The sequence below is a fragment of the Ochotona princeps genome, chromosome 17, assembly GCF_030435755.1.
Source record: "Ochotona princeps isolate mOchPri1 chromosome 17, mOchPri1.hap1, whole genome shotgun sequence".
Taxonomy (NCBI): domain Eukaryota; kingdom Metazoa; phylum Chordata; class Mammalia; order Lagomorpha; family Ochotonidae; genus Ochotona; species Ochotona princeps.
The window spans coordinates 37,776,931-37,795,273 of record NC_080848.1 but is presented as its reverse complement, the minus strand read 5'-3'; the positions used below and the strand labels follow the sequence as shown (position 1 = coordinate 37,795,273).

The 18,343-nt window shown below is 47.2% G+C and overlaps 1 protein-coding gene across 1 annotated transcript; it reads right to left on the bottom strand.

Annotated features, from left to right (window-relative positions):
- Positions 1-509: 509 nt before the first annotated feature.
- Positions 510-18,343, bottom strand: GLOD4 (glyoxalase domain containing 4). Its single transcript, XM_058675341.1, has 9 exons — positions 18,177-18,343; positions 15,697-15,746; positions 14,144-14,264; positions 12,703-12,847; positions 9,975-10,111; positions 8,869-8,955; positions 8,574-8,687; positions 8,399-8,485; positions 510-1,163 (listed from the first exon to the last, which is right to left on the bottom strand). The coding sequence occupies exons 1-9, from the start codon at positions 18,264-18,266 to the stop codon at positions 1,098-1,100; spliced, it is 897 nt and encodes a 298-aa protein (XP_058531324.1). The 5' UTR covers positions 18,267-18,343; the 3' UTR covers positions 510-1,097.

Sequence of the window (18,343 nt, the reverse complement as noted above, 5' to 3'; positions counted from 1 at the left end):
CTTGCAAATTAACATAGTTCAGGCACAGAACCTTATCTGATTACATGAAATTTGTGTTGCTAACTTCCCATGTATAGACAAAAAGACAAACCCGTATCCCAGGGGAGGGGTAAACCGAACCTAGTTTACTGTGAAATTCAGGACTGCTTCCCATGAGAAGGAATCTGTGTGGAATGGAAAGTCTGGTAGTGCTCCCCGGGAAGGGAGGCTGGGAGGCAGGGAGGCAGACAAGCCTTCCGCCCCAGGAGCAGCAGGAGCCGAGCTCTAGGGGTTACTTGGTTCACACTCCCCAGTTTAGTCTCTGCAGTCTGAGCCTGGATAGCACTTTCTAGCACGAGACTCAGAGACCAGTGGAACAGCAGCTTGATTACAGAAGTTTGTTTTTAAAAATAATAAAATAATACACCCAGCACAATTCAGTTTCTAGTGACTTTTTTTGGGTTTTGTTCCAGTAATTAAAACTAATTTTTTAAAAATCCTGTTTAAAGCTCAAAACGAAGCAGAAAACAAAAAGAAAAAAAAAAAAACACTTTTTTTGAAGGCTGAGGAAATCATTTAAGAAATTTTAGAAAGTTTAACATGGTGTTCTATCTTGGGAGGATTAAAAAAAATCATATAGAGAGCCAGGCGTGGAGCAGACCAACACGGGAAGACCCTCTTGCATTCTGTAGCAACTCAGAATGTCAGAGCATGTGAGATGGGGTGTCAACCAACTCTTAAGCAAGGAACAAAGCTTCTCCAAAACAAAAATCTTAAATATCAGTATCTGTCAGGGCAAGGTCAGGGAAGAGATTACGGTCATGCTCTGAAGATCCACATGACCCCCAGCACCTCAAAACCCCCTCCCTGCCCAGTCAGGGTGGCATGGGACTGTCCCAGGCTGGAAGGTCCTTGCCACACCTTGAACAGTCGTACAAACAACATGCCATTCCGGTGAAGAGCTTCTGTGCCTGGGTGAGAATTGGGTTTCATTTCTAAAATATGCGACAGCTCTGAAGGATTATAATACAGCCATGTTCATCACCTGGGACCCCCTGCCTGCACGACGCCTCATGCTGGCCAGGAACCACAGCGCTTGCTCCCCACGAAGTCTTCCACTAACCCGAAGCCTTTGGTCTCTTATGATTAGCAAACCACTCATCACTTTTATCTGCTGCCATGGCCTACAGAAACAAACAGAACACATGCTTACTCTAGGACTGAAAATCCAGACATGGTCCTTGCTATCCTTCACTGAGCTCTCCGCACTCATGGCACTAGTGCAGCCAGGACAAGGGGATGGTGTGGGTAATGGGGCGGGGAGAGACACACAGGAAGACCAGGCACTTTCCCTGTGGAGTCCAGGCCTGCCACAGCAGCGATTGGGCAGGCCAGGTTACTGGCAGAACAGAGTACTGTCACTTAGCATCTGGTGGACTCAAGAATCATTAGTGTTCCTGAGACCCTGTCTGGTAAGACCCAAACCTGCAGAGTGTGTCACTCGAGGATGTAGCGCCACCTGTTCTGCCTGTACCTCCTTGCAAAAGCCCACTGAGAATTCACGGATGCTGCTTCCATTTGGCGAGCTTTGAGTCTCTACATTCAAGGTTCTGTTTCTATGAGAAGTCCTTTTAGCTTCCCAAATAATAAAGACATTCATTTATTCAGTCAAAAAGCAAGTATCAGAGTATCTTCACAAAAGCCATGGCTTTCACTTGGAGTTAGGAGCTGCACTGGAATCAGGAGGGGTGGCAGGGCAGCAGCAACATGGTCTAAGGCTTGGAGGGGTGTAGGGAACAGCTGAGGATTCGGATACGGAAACAAGGGGGTGTTAAAGGCATCCGCAGAGACGTGCATGAACTGAGATCGGGCTAAAGGAAAACGAGCATCTGACTGGCAAGACAGTAAGGAAACACTCAGCTTCCCTGCAGGAAGTCACAAGATGATGGCTGTGACTGAAAAGCAGGAAATTTATTTCTATCTGTATCTTCATCTAACTATATGTAGTTTTTCTTTCTTTCTTTTTTTCTTTTTTGAGATTTATTTATTGGAAAAGTAGATCTACAGAGAGAAGGAAGGACAGAGAAAAGTCTTCTACCTGCTGACTCACTCCAGAAAGTCTCCCATTCGCTGGTTTACTCCACAGATGGCAACAAAGGCTGAAGCTGAGCAGACTCAGAGCCAAGAGCCTCTTCTGGGTCCCTCATGTAGGCTCAGGATTCCAAGGCCATGGACCACTGCCCTGCTTTCCCAGGCCATAAGCAAAGGGCTGGATGGGAAGTGGAGCAGCTACTTCCAGACAAATACTGGCACCTATATGGGATGCTTGCACCACACAGTGGAGTATTAATCAGCTAAGTAACAGCACAGTCTTCAGTTTTTCCTCTTTTTTTTTTTGTTTTAAAGATTTATTTATTTTTATCGGAAAGTCAGATATAGAGAGAGGAGGAGAGACAGAGAGGAAGATCTTCCGTCCAATGATTCATTCCCTAAGCAGCCAACGGCCAGAGCTGAGCCGATCCAAAGCTAGGAGCCAGGAACCTCTTCCAGGTCTCTCATGCAGGAGCAGGGTCCCAAGGCTTTGGGTCGTCCTCGACTGCTTTCCCAGGCCACATGCAGGGAGCTGGATGGGAAGTGGGGCCACCAGGATTAGAACCAGCGTCCATATGGGATCTCTGAGTATGCAAGATGGGGACTCCAGCCACTAAGCTACCGCTCTGGGCCCCAGTTTTTCTCTTTTTAGACTGATAAATAGCAAAGCTGAATGTGGCTGGCTTGGTCAGCAGGACTTGGAGAGCATACTGTGATTTATTATTTTGATGATATTTAAACACATAAGAATCAAGGATATGCTTAAGAAGAAAAAAAAAAAAACAACCTCACAAATGTACATAAGGTTCTGTCCTTTAGGAACCATGAAAAATGAGGAGAAAGAGAGCAGTTAACTGGTGTTGGGGACCCAAGAAATCCTCTGAGTTTGGGGTGGTAAGTTGAAGAAGAGGGACGAAAAGCAAGAAACCATTCTGGTGAAGGCACGACAATGTATCCTGGGTTCATGCAAGCAACTCAGAGAACTGAAACAGACGGGTGGAGAGCTCAGAGCAGGGAAGACTGGCTGCCCCAGTGTTCTGCTAGCGAGCTTGGAACGTATCTGCGACCTTGACCAGCGAAGATGACGCACTTCCAACAGCTCCTCTGTATCTGTGTTAGGAAATAACTGCTAGCAGCAGGAATGGGGAGTGAAGAGGAGGGAGCAGAAGGCTTTTGCGGTATTACAGATGATGATGATGAAGGTCTCGGTAAGACATGTCAGAGACAATGCACAGCTCTGGTGATTAATAAAGGACTTTAGGGGTGAGCAAAGCAGCAGTCAAAAGTGGCTCTGTCTAATAAATCTAAAATGATTGTTAAGAGTGTCTCAAATGCTCACAACAGCAACAAAACTGGTTTGGAGGAGTCTAGCTGGGACAATTGGAATATCAGCCGGAGGCTGCTGTTCAGGGCAGGGAGCAGGGTAGACAGGAAAGAAGAGAAGTGGCGGGAAAGCTTTGCCTACGAGATAGATACATCTGCCCAGAAAATGGCTGCCTCTCGCTGAGCCTCAGGCTCCTCTTCTGCAAGGGGGATGCTTACCAGCCTGGCTCAGTGTGGTAGAGATGACAGAATGTGTACAAGGCACATACAAACTTGTCATTCTAAGAGATGCTTCCTAAAGAACCACCTTGGATAGTACTTTAAGACAGGCTGGGTTTGAAATGTCCACCAGTTACCCAGGTAATTCTAGAAGTTCACTGTATATGACACAGGTATGGACTCACTTAACTGCACTTAACCAAAGTAGGTCCCTGCGCTTCATAAGACTGCAGTAAGAAAATTGGCAAAGCACAGACTGGAAACTATAATCACAAGAAAACTACACCTGGGGCCAGCACCATGGCTGAATAGGCTGATCCTCCACTTTGAAGCACCCATATGGGTGCCAGTACGTGTTCTGGCTGCTCCACTTCCCATATAGCTCCCTGCCTGAGGCCTGGAAAAGCAGTAGAGGATGGTCCACATATTTAGGACTCTACACTTGCATGGGAGACCAGGAAGAAGTTCCTGGTTTTGGATCAGCTCAGCTTCGGCTGTTGTGGCTACTTGGGAAATGAACCAGCAGAGAGAAGCTCTTTCTCTCTGTATCTCCTTCTCTCTGTAAATTTGCCTTTCCAATAAAAATAAATCTTGGAAAAAAACCCAAACTTTGGGCCTGGCGCAGAAGCCTAGGAACTAAAGTCCTTGCCTTGCATGCATTGGTTTGTATCTTGGCTGCTCTATTTCCCTTCCAGCTCCTGCTTGTGGTCTACAAAAACAGAAGAGAATGGCCCAAAGCTTTGGGACCCTGTACCCACATGGGAGACCTAGAAGAAGCTTCTGCCTTTGGATTGGCTCAGCTCTGGCCATTGTGGCCACTTGGGAAGTGAACCAGCAGATGGAAGATCTTTCTCTTCTCTCAATAAAAATCTGAGTTCCAAAAAAATATAAATAAATACATCTGAAAAAACAAACAAACAAATAAAACTGGCAAGGCACATAATGGAAACACTAATCACTTAAAAAAGAAAAAACTGGATCCGGGGCCAGCGTCTTGGGTGAACAGGCTGATCTTCCACTTTCAAGTGCTGCCATCCCATATGGGTGCTAGTTCGTGTCCTAGCTGCTCCACTTCCCTTCCAGCTACTGCTTGTGGCCTGGGAAAGTATCGGAGAATGGGTCACAAGAGACTCCTGGCTTTGGATTGACTCAGCTCCAGCTGTTGTGGCCATCTGTGGAGTGGACCAGCATATGGAAGACTCCCCACCCCCTCTCTGCATATCTGCCTTTCTGGTACAAAATAAACCTTAAAAAAAAAAAAACAAAACAGAAAAACAAACAAACAACCAAAAACACTAGATCTGAAAGGGCCTTGAAAATTGAACTCAAATAAGGGGCATTCCAGAAGAGTAAGACAATAAAGACACACAGTGAGAATGCATTCATCTTCGAGAGCTGAGTGGACAGAACAACTTATGGCTGTTGGTCCAGATAGGCAAACTTTCCTGCAGGCTTCAGAGGCAGAATCTTGATGGCCTCCAGACCTACCATCTGTTTGCTTACATTAGGGAAGCAGGATTCCACCGGGAACCTTCACCTGCTCCAGGTGAGGCCGTCCTTGCTTGGTCTAGCGGGCAGCACAACATGGCTGTGGGCCTGGAACTAGCAGTGGCCCCACAGGATGGGCTAAAGTTTGTTTCTTTGTGGAGAAAAGCTAGGTTCCTTCACTTGTTTCTGTGGAAACTGCAACCACTCTCAGTCACCCAGCAGTACCTACCCAGCCACAATGGCCATCGGGTGGTTCATAAGAGATGGCCTCAGACATCCGGCAGCAGGACCTGCCAGCACCTTCAGCAGCTCCTTGTGCTGTTTGGCAATATCTTACAAGGAAAAAGCAATTCTACTCCTAGGTCTGTACCCAGCAGAAATATCTACACGTTTACTCTAGGATGATATTTAAGTGTGATATTGTAAGTTTATTTACATTCATGTAAGAGACAAGAAAGACATTTACAAGATCAGACAAAAATATTCACAGTTGCCTGCCTTATAATAGAAAAAAATATGGAAACAACCTGTGTCCAACCTCAGAAGAATGGATAAACTGTTATGTTCACAAAGTTAAAGGACACTCAACAATAAAAAAAAGAACAAACTATAAAATATGCAGTTACATGGAAAAATCTCAAAAATGTTTGCTGGAACCAGACACAAAAGTACCTACTGAATAGTTGTTTGTATGAAGTCCAAGAGCAACCAAAACTAATCTGTAGTGAGAGAAATGAGAACAGCAGCTGCCTCTGGGGGCTTAGGATGCAAACTATTTGGAAACGGGCACAAGAGAACTTTCTGCCTTGAAGGCCATGGTGTCCACTGTGTTGGGCAGTGCTGACAGGACAAAACACGGAAAAGTGCCTCCTCATCAGCGACAGACACTTGTCTGGGGCCACAGACGGGTTAGGAGGGAGAGAGGAGCTGGACAGAAAACAGCTGACGGGGGAGTTCTGAGTAGACGTCGCCGGAGTAGTAGGTATCCTCTCTTTGGAGAAGAATGTAGAATCCAACAGAGGCAAGGTGGGACTGCGGGGACAAGCTGCTCTGGGGCCAGCAGGGGATGGACGGGAAGCCTGACACCGCAGGGAAGCAGACAGGGATGAGGGGAGCTCAGAGGAAGCAGAAGCTGGTCATCGGTGTGGAAGGGCAAGAGAGATCTGCCAACTGACTGGCTGCTCAGACTCCACTTCCCTTCGTGATAACATTATGTTTATGTATGTGTGTGTTCTACACATTTCCTGTTTTAATTAACACTAATCGATGTCTGCTATTACATCAGCAGTTTGGCAAGCTTTCTATATAAACTACACAATAATCCCACAGGGTGGACACTCTTACTGTCTCAAAGTTTTAGATAAAGAGGCTGAAGTTTAGAGTTTAACTGCTTAAAGTCAGTCACGTAGCTATTAAGTGATAAAACTGGGACAGTTCTGATTCATTCTTTGAATCATTAAACAGAAGGCAGATTATCTATTACACACCTAGTATTTGCTAGGTACAGGGGTGGGGAACCGCTTTACTGCCAAGGGCCATTAAGATATTTATAGCATCATTTGTAGGCCACACAAAACTATAAACTTAATTAGGCTTATTTATCAACTTAATTATCAACTTGATTTATCAGCATAATTATCAACTTAGTTAGACTGCTATAGATTTATTGAATTTCCAGTCCTACCTGTGGGTTGCCTTGGTAAGGCCAGACGTCCCCCACCCTGTACCAGGAGCTGGGATTCAAAAATGACTGCCTGGAATGCTGTTTATAACAGAATAGTTGCTGCTGGATTTGACAAGATGGCAGTCGGCAATGAGTGAACTTGAGCACTTCACTGAGTGCTGAAAGGCAATGTAGAATACAGATGTGCAAATGGAAGATTAGAAGTAGAAATGGTGTAGACACACTGTTTAAAAAAGCTACCTGGGGCCTGGTGCTATGGCGTATGAGGTAAAGCTGCTATCCCATAAGGGTGCCAGTTCTAGTCCTGGCTGCTCCACTTCCCGTTCAGCTCCCTGCTAATGCACCTGGGAAAGCAGTGGGAGATGGGCCAAGCCCTTGGAACCCTGCACCCAAGTCGGAGATCTGGGAAAAGCTTCTGGCTCCCAGCTTGAGATCAGACCAGCTCTGACTGCTGTGGTCATTTAGGGGAGTGAACCAGAGGATAGAAGATCTCCATCTTTTCCTCTGGAGCTCTCCCTGTCAAATAAATAAGTAAACCTTTTTTCCAAATTATTTTTAAAGAGATTTTTTATTTTATTAGAAAGGTAGATCAGATTTACAGAGAGGAGGAAAGACAGATATTTTGTCCGCTAGTTCACTCCCCAGATAACTACAACGGCCAGAGCTGAACCAATTCAAAGCCAGGAGCCAGGAGCCAGGAGCCTTCCTAAGTTTCCCACGCAGGTGCAGGATCCCAAGGCTTTGAGACATCCTCTACTGCTTTCCCAGGCCACAAGCAGGAAGCTGGATGGGAAGCAGAGCAGTCAGGACACCAACTGGTGCCCATATGGGATTCTGGCGCTTGCAAGGTGAGGATTTAGCCATTGTGCTGAACCATAATAAGTAAATCTTTTTTTTTTTTTAATTAACAAAAGCAATAAAAGACACCTGGGAACACGCCGTGATCCCATATAGCGCCGGCTCTTATCCCAGCGGCCCCACTTCCCATCTAGCTCACTGCTTGTGGCCTGGGAAAGCAGTTGAGGACGGTCTAAGGCCTTGGGACACTGCGCCCATGTGGAAGGCCAGAGGTTCCTGGCTCCTGGTTTCAGATCGGCTTAGCTCTGGCTGTTGTAGCCACTTGGCGACTGAATCAGTGGACAGAAGATCTTCTCTCTGTCTCTCCTCCTCTCTGTGTGACTGACTTTCCAAAAAAAAAAAGATTATTCATTAAAAAAAGAAAGAAAGAAAGAAATCTGGACAAAGGAGAGAGGATCAGTAAAAAGCTCCTTGCTGTGCTGATAAGAATAACTCACTAGGAGGGGAGAGAGGGATGTGGTAGCATGGGGAAGGGGTGACCGAAGGAGCGAAGGAAGGGAGAAGGCTTGGTAACCAGGCATTTCCATTCACTGAAGAGAACAGAGACAGGTACAGGAGCAGCGGTCCCCTGAGGCAGTGGGAAGCCACACTCCCCGAGTCCAGATGACAGGACACGGAAGCAGCAATGAAGACACAGGCCCTGACAACAAAAGGACCTGATTTCTGTGGGCACAACCTTTAGCCTTTCCCTGTCCACATTTGTTGCTGCCCCTGCAGAAGCCGCTACAGTAACACAAACTAAGAAAAGAGACTCACGTCATCCAACAACTTGCTTCCCTTAGGATCCACCTTAGAAAGTTCTCGAAAGGCTTCATCCCCAACAAAGCAAATTTCGTGTCCATCCTGCATCAAGGAAGAGGAAAGACATTTGTCAGAGAGACATCTCGGCGAAAGCCCTGGCACAGGTGTCACAGTTCTGAGAATTACTCACAGGGTCGGCCAGGATGACCACGTGCACTGTGGCTTTCCCGGGAGTGTCCAGGCTCACCAGGGGAGTCAGGATCGTCTGCTTCTCGCGTTTCATCAGTTCTTCTAATTCAGGTAACTGGAGGACCAACACAAGGCAATGGGAGCAAGAGGTCACATACACTACCACCCCAGAGGTTCTCGAACCAACTTGACACGGGAGCCTCCATTACAGTGAGAACAAAGAAGGGCCAAACTTCATGCAGAGTTGAAGGAGCCAGTCACAGAGTTGAAACCCAAGATCTGCTGCCAAACATTACCTCACTTTTGGGGCAAGAAAAGGCAATTCTTCCAAAAGCTGCTGCATGATCAACTGTACCCTTGATGCCCTGCAGCTCCAGCTTACACTGAAAAGAGAGTGGGGTGACTTTGAAACAGGTTGTATGTACACATGACAACAACTTCAGTCAGCACTAAAGGGCTATAGTGAAGCCAAGCCTCTCCCCTCCCCTGCTGTAGACGCCAGGTGCTATGTACCTGGATACTCAGGGCATACTTCATGCGTCTTTTAGTGGAATACAAACGGTAGCACAATTCACAACCTATTCTGTTCCATGCTTTTCTACTTAATGTTATTGGTACATAAAGAAGCCCCAGGTTTTTTTACAGCTTCCTCTAGGACTGACCCATAAATTAGCAAGACATTCCTGTAAGCCACAAGACACTGGGGTTCTTATCTTTCACTGTTCCAAACAATGGTGCAACGGATAACCTTGTACGTGCGCCAGTGTGTGTGTATGCAAGTTCGTTTGTAAAATCGTTCCTAGGAAAACTGCGGGAGCAAAGTACAAGGACAAAATCATACTCCAGTGCTGTTATCTAGACAAAGAACAGAGATGGGTAGACATTTGGCCTAGGGGCTGGGATGCTCATGTCTGAGAGGAGTGCCTGGCTCTGTCACTCGCCTCCACTAATGACTTCAGCTTCCTGATAACGTGGACTCTGGGAAACAGCAGGTGATGGCTCAAGTAATTGGGTTTCTGCCACCCGTCTGGGAAGAATGGATTGACTTCCTGGCACCCAGCCCAGCCCAGCCCAGGTCACGGCAGGAATTCAGTGAGAGGATCAGAAGCTAAGTGTTCCCACTCAAATTATTGAAAACTAAATAAATCAATCATACGTTAAATCCTGTCTGCATCTCTTCTGACTACACACAGGTACATCTGAAAGGATTATCTTCCAAGCATAAATAGAAACAGACTCTGACTGGGGAGGTTATCACCAGTTTTCCTTTTCTTGTTTCTGTTTCTCTGTATAAATATTGATAATCACTGCGAAGAAACTATAGGAGCAATCTTCAGGTTCACCTCATTTTTAAGCCAAGTTCAAAGTAACACGTTTGTCATTTCTCTTTAAGATTGCTTACCTGGTTATCTGCATAGCCCAGCAAGGCCCTTTGCTTCGCTTCATCCTTTTCATAAATTTTCATTCCCAGTAGACTAGACCAGTAGTTTAAGGACTTCTGAAGATCAGATACAGCTAGAGTTACTTTCACTACAGAATCTGCAGGGTAAGAACAAGGCAGGTTTACACAGTCAGTGTAGGACAACAGAGTAGGAGGGCAAATGGGCCCAAGCAAAAATCAAAACGCAGTTTATAGTGAGAGTTGGGAAGAAAGGAATCATTATGCAAAAGGCACTAAAACAACTAGCTTATCATTTGGCAGGGAAAAACAGCACGTTTGAACTAAATGGCAAAGCATATTCCTGGGCCCGATGCCATGGCCTAGCGGCTAAAGTCCTTGCCTTGAACGCGCCAGGATCCCATGTAGGTGCCGGTTCTAATCCCAGCAGCTGGACTTCCCATCCAGCTCCCTGTTTGTGGCCTGAGAAAGCAGTCGAGGAAGGCTCAAAGTCTTGGGACTCTCCACTCATGTGGGAGACCTCGAAAAGGTTCCTGACTCCTGCCTTGGGATCGGCACAGCACCGGCCGTTGCACTCACTTGGGGAGTGAATCATTGGATGGGAAGATCTTCCTCTCTGTATACATGACTTTGTAATGAAAATAAAATAAATCAAGGGCCCAGCGGCGTGGCCTAGCGGCTAAAGTCCTAGCCTTGAACGCCCCGGGATCCCAAATGGGCACCGGTCCTAATCCTGGCAGCTCCACTTCCCATCCAGCTCTCTGCTTGTGGCCTGGGAAAGCAGTCGAGGACGGCCCAAAGCTTTGGGACCCTGCACCCATGTGGGAGATCCAGAAGAGGTTCGTGGTTCCTGGCTTCGGATCGGCGCAGCACTGGCCGTTGCAGTCACTTGGGGAGTGAATCACTGGACGGAAGATCTTCCTCTCTGTCTCTCTTCCTCTCTGTATATCTGACTTTGTAATAAAAATAAATAAATCTTAAAAAAATAAAATAAAATAAAATAAAATAAATCTTTTAAAAGAAAACCACATCCTGACAGGTCAAAGGATGCAGCTTAAAGCACAAAATCAGGGCTCATGTGGTACGGTATGCAAATCCATTGCCGGAGTTGCAAGCATCCCATATGGGCGCCTATTTGAGTCCTGGCTGCTCCACTTCCAATCCTTCTGCTTGTTAATGTGCCTGGGAAATAGGGGAAGATGATCCAAGTCCTTATAGGAGACCCGGAAGAACTTCCTCCTACCTCCTGGCTTTTGCCCTGTCTCCTCTTCTAACTTGGCCTTTCAAATAAATAAAAGTCCTTGACCCATCTTCCACTGCTTTCTCAGGATACATAAGCAGGGAGCTGGCTCAGAAGTGGAGTAGCCACGAATTGAACTGGTGCCCAAATGGGATGCCAGTGCTGCAGATGGCAGCTTAAACTACCGTGCCACAGTACTCCAAATAAATAAATCTAAGAAAAAAGAAAGAATGAAAAACTATGAAAATACTAAATACAGATAATTATTTCTACAACTTGGAGGTGGAGAGTTTTCTTTACTCTTGATACCATCAAAAAAAAAAAAAAGAAAAAGCTGTTAAGCTCTATTAGGCTAATTAAACAAAACAGAAAACTCAGAAACAACCAAAAAAAGAAAATTAGAATAAAAATTAAACAAAATAAGAAAGCAAATCTGTAACAGCACTTTTCGTAACAAAATTCTTAATATGGCAATCACTTTCAGACATTAATGGGAAAAAAGATGAACATCAGAGAAAAAACATACAAAAAGTACAAAACAGTGTCCCACCAAGGAAGGGATTAGAATGGATGATGAATGTATGAAAAACATACAAGCTCCTAGCTAATCCAAGAAACTGGAGAGTAGATATGGTACTTTGCTATCTAAGAGGCAAATAGTTTAAAAGTCAGCAAGCTGCTCACTTTGCTAACGTATATTCTAACATCCAAAAAAATCACCATCACACAATAATATAAATGTAAATTCCTGCATTTCTGGGTAATAACCTGCAGAATGCATCAACAAGTTTGAAAATGTCCCATTCTCAGCAACCTGGAAGGTTCCCTTGCTGTCAGAAGGGAGCCCCTCACCCAGGCAGGCCTCTCTCTCAGTAACTCAAACTGTAACAAAAAACAAACAAACAAACAAAAAAGAGCCACAAGGAACCTGCCTCTCCTTCCCCCACCAGCTGTCGAGTGTGGGAACACGCAGTGCCAGTCACTACTGGCAGCCCTACTTCCACCACGAAGGGAATGGTGCCAGGAGGAGTAGACAGGACAACAGAACAGACAAAACAGAAACTGGGCGCTCAACACCACTGCTGAGCTGCTCAATCTCTGGTCCACTCTATAAATGTCAGCAGCAGTTAGGAATGGCTGGGCCAAAACTGAAAGCTGCCAACTCCATCTAGGTCTCCCACCTGGATGGAGGGACCCAAGTACTTGGGCAGTTACCATTGCCTCCCAGGGTGCACATCAGTGGAAGCAACTGGAGTCAGAGCTGAACCCAGGACTCCAATACAGAATACACCATCTCAGCCACTGGCTCAAATACCTGCCCCAGTGCTCTACAGGTCCAAGGTCATTTCGAACAACAGGTGAAAGCACTCACTTGGGAAAAGCCTGTCATGTCACCAAAGATTCCGCACGAGAATACAAGCTTGCACCCTCTCTCCCTCCACTAGATAGACGTCTTTAGACAGAAGCTTATATTTGTGCAGAGATAATTACCTGACTGAGGCCCATTGTGTTTCTGCAGGTAGAATTTATATCCTCCCGGGGCCTCGGTTTCAAAAACACCTTCTGTGACTTCCGTGAGTGGCCACTCCAGCTCCCTGGCCTTGCTGATGGCCTGGCTAGAAGCCACTGTGATACCCTAGCAAAAACAAGGCCATGCAAGTACATAATCACAGCAGATCTCTTCAACAAGCCCAAACCCTGCTGGCCCTGGGCAAACCACCGCGCCTTCCGTGGCCTCACCAGTGTCTTCCTAGGACTGCACAGTGGGTCCTGAGTGCTTTCTCCCACAGAGCCTAAGTCCTCCATCAGCCATGAGACAGGCACCCAGATGCCCATTTAACCCCACAGACAACCTCTTTAAAGCCTGATCCAGAGAAATCTTGTTCTTACTTTGATCTGCCAGCTAGCTACCTGCTTGTTTTTATATTTATTTTCTAAGTCAAAAAATTTAAACTCTCAAAGCACACTTTAATCAAAGTACCCAATAATGCACACTTAGGTCTTCTGACGAGAACAGAGTCGTTTCTAGCTTGGATTACTTTAACAGACTCTTTGAGTCTGGTCCATCCATCATCCATTCTGTGGTTGGAGTACATTTTATAAAACACACGCCACAGGGCTGGTGTTGTGGTGCAGCATATTAGGCCAGTGTCTGTAATGCTGACATCTCATTTGGGAACACTCGTTTGAGTCCTGAATGCACCACTTCCATTCCAGCTCCCTGCTAATGCACCTGGGAAGGCGGCAGCAGACGGCCTGAGTGGGCAAGGCCCATGTGGGAGACTCAGAATTTCAGGCTCCTGGCTTTGGTCTGGCACAGCTCCCTGCTAATGTGCCAGGGAAAGTGGTGGAAGGTGACCCAAGTGTTGCACATAGGAAACCCAGATCAAACTCTTAGCTTCCGCCTGGTCCAGCCTAGGCCATTGCCACCATTTTCAGAACAAACAAGTGGGTGGAGAATCTCTTTCTCATTATCCCTCTCTCTGTTTAACTCTGCCTTTCAAATTAAAAAAAAAAAAAAAATTTAAGATCTGTTTCATTCTTTTAAATAAAATAATGCTTAAAAATTAAATAAACAAAACAAAACAAAGCACAGCTTCTGGTTTATTCTTAAGAAAACAGCCAGGATTTGCTTTTTCTCTGCTCAAAACCCCCGATGGGTTTTTTTACTTCTTTCACGGATGCTAATCATGGCCATCCATCTCCCACCACTTTCCTGGCCACTCTATTTGGGCTATTCAGGTTTCCTGCATTTTCCTGAATCTACCAGGCCTGCTTCCCTCAGGGATCAGCACGGAAAACTCCACGACCTTTTGCAAATCCGCACTCATGCCATCACTTTCTCACTGGCACACACCTCCCCGCCTCCCCGATTTAATATTAAAACCAGCCATCTGCCTCCGCCAAAAAGTAGTTGGAACAAAATATTTACCATGAAGTCATTGCCAAGCTTGTAGTGGCCAATGCCATAATTGTAAGTCAGCTCGGCAACAAAATGATCATCCTCGGGTCCAAATCCCACCATAGTTTTACTCCATTTCCCATCATAAGGCCTAGAGGGGTCAAAGAAAATGAACCAAATGACCACCAGTAAAATCTCCCTCAGCCTCGCCCCAGGAAGAACAAGGAACATGTTTATGAGGGGGTCTGCTAAGGACCTACAGACTGAGCACCCATAAGTGCTAAAGATCACCTGCCTGGCACTTGTCTGTGGGAAACATTCATCATCTACCTCAAAGCAGAGAATAGAAACCCCAAGTTTTCTAGCTTGACTTTAGCTTATTTCCTGGTGTATTAATCCATAAGTTTGCAATTCCCAACAGACCTTGGAATTGGCCAACTCGTCGTGGCTCCTGGGACTAACCATTGTTCATTTAGAGCATGCGTTTGTTTGTAGTATGATGTAAAAGATATTTCCTCTCTGTCCCTGGTTCCTGTCACAGAGCTTCAAATACCTTGGCAGTTCCCTGAGGGACAGGAGTGTCCTTTGTTACTCAGGGCCCTGACCTCTATACTGCCTCCACCTGCCTTGCTGTATGCCTCTCTGCTGTCTGGCTGCTCCCAAGTTGTATCCTTTTTCACAAACCAATAAATGTGGTACAGTATTCCTTCACCTTCTGTAAGCCATTTCAGTGAATGACCACACCCGAGGAGGGGATTTGGGGATCTGGGAGCCTTTGGTTCATACTGGCCTTTGGAATCCCAGGGGCTTGGGTTTATGCCTGACATGTACAGTAGGGGCAGTCTGATGCGACTCAGCCCTTGACCTGTGGGGATCTAACCCTAACTCCAGATCGCTCTACTGGGTAGGATCCCCAGCTGTATTCAGAGCGCCAGCAGACTGCCTGGTGTACCCAACACATTGTGTGGGGCTGTGGAGAAACAGCAGGGACCGGTGGTTGTGGAGTGGCTTTGCTAATCTGTCACCTGTTGAGTTTATGCCACTGTCCTTCACTAACTCGGGAGAATCTGCCCCATGCTCCCTGGGGAACTTGAGTCTGGAAGTGACTGTAAGACACAGGGGACATACCTGAAAGGGTTAATTATAAAGGTGACTGTACTCCTGGAAGTCTGGAATCTCCAAAGAGACACCCGCATCCTGTTATGAGCAAAGCTCCTGTTTACTGAAAGACCAGGAGGCAGGCAGGAGATAGGGATAGTCTTGGAGCTTTTGGATTTGTGGGAAAGACAGCTACCTTCGAGGCATGCTATTTTATTACTGTCTGCGTTGAAGTGATATGACCAGGACCCCCAAGTCTATACGTTGTAAATTCCTGTCGCATGCTTTCTATTTTGTGTCACTGCTAGCCCCTAATCATATACTTGCTCACTGTAGCTTTTTGATTTTTTTTACTATAAAAACCCCATGATTATTTCATTCGGGGTGCTTCTTGCTATGGCAAGAGGTTGTCCCTTGGACTAGACAATAAAATCATCTCACTCGCTTTGGAGTCTCACTCGGATTCATTGAATCCCAACACATACCCATTACAGGAAGCTTTGCAACCTTCTTCAAATTCCTCATGCCGCAGCACCTGGCAAGGGAGTGAGAACAAGGAATGAAGTGCTTAGTGAGGCACCTGGCAGCTCAAACTAAAAAGTCAAAATACACTCATTACCACTTGCAGGCTTTATTTATCCAAGAACAAAAAGTGAGAAGGTAAGACAGGGAAAGGGGCTTCAGGCTTTTCCTGGGTTGTTTAGCCTAGGTGTGTCCCATTTTACATCAGAGTGCCTGGGTTTCACTCCTGCCTACGGCTTCCCATCGGCACAAACTCTGGAACACAGCAGGGAGGAAGAGCGGCCTGCCACCCAAGGCCAGGCTGCCTCAGCAGGCTGTGTAAGCACCTGAAGCTGGAGAGTAGCACTATAGGCTGCACGGCAGGCAAGTGTGGCCCAGCCTTACAACAGTCACTGTGCGGCTGGATCACTGCGAGTGTGTGCTGCTCAAGAGCGGAGCCTTGGTCTCTGGTGCACCGTGACAGCAGACAGCCAGTCACAGCACCCGACACAGAACTTCACCCACATAGCATGCACCTGACATCCTAGTTTCAGTTCTCTGCGCTGACCATGGCTGCTGCTGTGGGTCAAACTCCCAACCCTTGTCTGGAGGACTCTGACTGAGGTCCTTCTAAGACTATGTCCCTGAAGCACGGTTTTTGATACATCCCCGCTCTGTTCGAGGTTGTTGAGCAAGCTCCCTCCTCCCTGCAGCCTGAAGTCCAAGTTCCCTAGCACAGCCTTGGAGATGATATCGGGGCAGGTCCAACCTCGCCCTGATACAGCTCCCTCATTGCAGCCCTCACTGAAGGCACAGATGTTGCCAGGGTGGCCCAAACACACCCTCTGCTTGCATCACCTCCTCAATATTCCTAGTGTAACTCCTCCCTTACATTTAAAAAAGAAAAGAAAATGTGGGGTTGACGTGGTGGTGCATGCAGGCATGTCCTAGCAAAGTGCTGGTCTGGATCTCGGCGGCTCTGCTTTCAAGGTCGTTTTCTGTTAAGACATCTGGGGAGGCAGTGCCACCCATGTGGAAGACCGCGATGGAACTCCTGGCTCCTGGCTTAGTCCTGGCCAAGGCATCTGGGGAATGACCTAGCACACAGAAGATCCTTCTCTCCCTTCCCTCCCTCTCTGACCTTCTGCCTTTCGAATACAAAAATTCCACAAATTTATCAACCTATAAAATAAATAATCATTCTTTTCAAAGGCAGAGAGAGAATCTTCTGCCTATAGGTTCACTCCTTATAGGGCTGGGGCCAGAGCCAGGAGCTCAACCAAGGGCTCCTACATAGCTCGCAGAAACCCAGCTGCTTCAGCCAACACTGCAGCATTCCAGGGGCTGCCCTGGTGGGAAGCTGCAGCTGAAAATAACACCCTGGCACTCCGATGTGCAATGAGGGTATCTTAACCCACAGGCTACGCAACTGCTCTCCACCCCCCCACCTCTTTGTAGAGGTCCACCTAGTCACACAAATTGGAAAGGCTGTCCTTTTTTTTAAAACAGTCCATAACACATACATCCGATAAATCCTAAACATCTATCCCATAAAATCCTTACCATCACTCTGGGCTCAAGGAAGAAATCCAACAAAGAAGAGCTCTGTGGCTTTCTGCTGCCACTTCTACAACTCGGCTTTCCAGAAGTGTCTTGACTAGGTAAAGTGCCAACGTCCACCCCACCCTGACCCAGGCCAGGAGTTCTAGCTGAGGGCAAATATGAGGCTCACCTACACCTGCAATGCTAAAGCCTAACCTTGAACTCCCCAACACAGCAGGTAGGGGAAAAAATGACTGGTGGAGTCACAGAGTCCTTCTAGCAGCCCTCCTTGTCTGCGTGGCCTCTGCTCCCACAAGCACTCCTGCTCCTACAGCGGTCCTGAGTGTGGCCCCTACGTCAGCTTATCAAGCACTCTCTGGTAACGTCCACATTCGCTTTCCAGCTAAAGGAGAGAGGCAGGACCCCTGCCCAGGGCTGGCAGGAGGCTGGCCTCAGGACCAGCGTTACAGATTGGGTTCTGCTCTCTTTTCCAGCTGGGCTGGTGAAAGGACTTGCAGACTGCGTATTCCACTGCGATCCCCCCAAATTAGGAGAACTTGAATATTCTGATCTTCCATACGGGAAGGCTCCAATTCGGGAGAGTCCGAGCTACTGCTCCCCCCAAGAGAGCACTCTCTTTACGTCTTTCCCACTAGACTGCAAGTTTCTCGCTGGCAGTATCTTGGCAAATATTTGCGCAAGAACTACGATGCTCATGGGTCCGTAACCAGCAGTTCACGAATGTCAGCCCGTTTTAACCCGAAATCACACAGCCCGAGGACAGACACCCTTGCAGCGCCCACAGCAAAGCCCCTGGGCCCGAGTCGAGTCACCCCCTCTCCCGGTGGAGCTGCAAGCCACCCCTCCACCCACCGGCCACTCGGCGCCGCCTCAGCAGCCCCCTCCAGCCCGCGGCCTGCACCTTCATCCCCAGGACCTCGCGATAGAAACGCGCTGTCTCGAAGCGGTTTCCCACTTTGAAAACGAAATGCAGAGCCCGCCGAGATGCCATGACTGCCGCCGCCCGCCTCCTGCGCCGCGCACTGCCCGCGCCTCCCACACACCCAGCCTGGACCCGGCCGACGACGT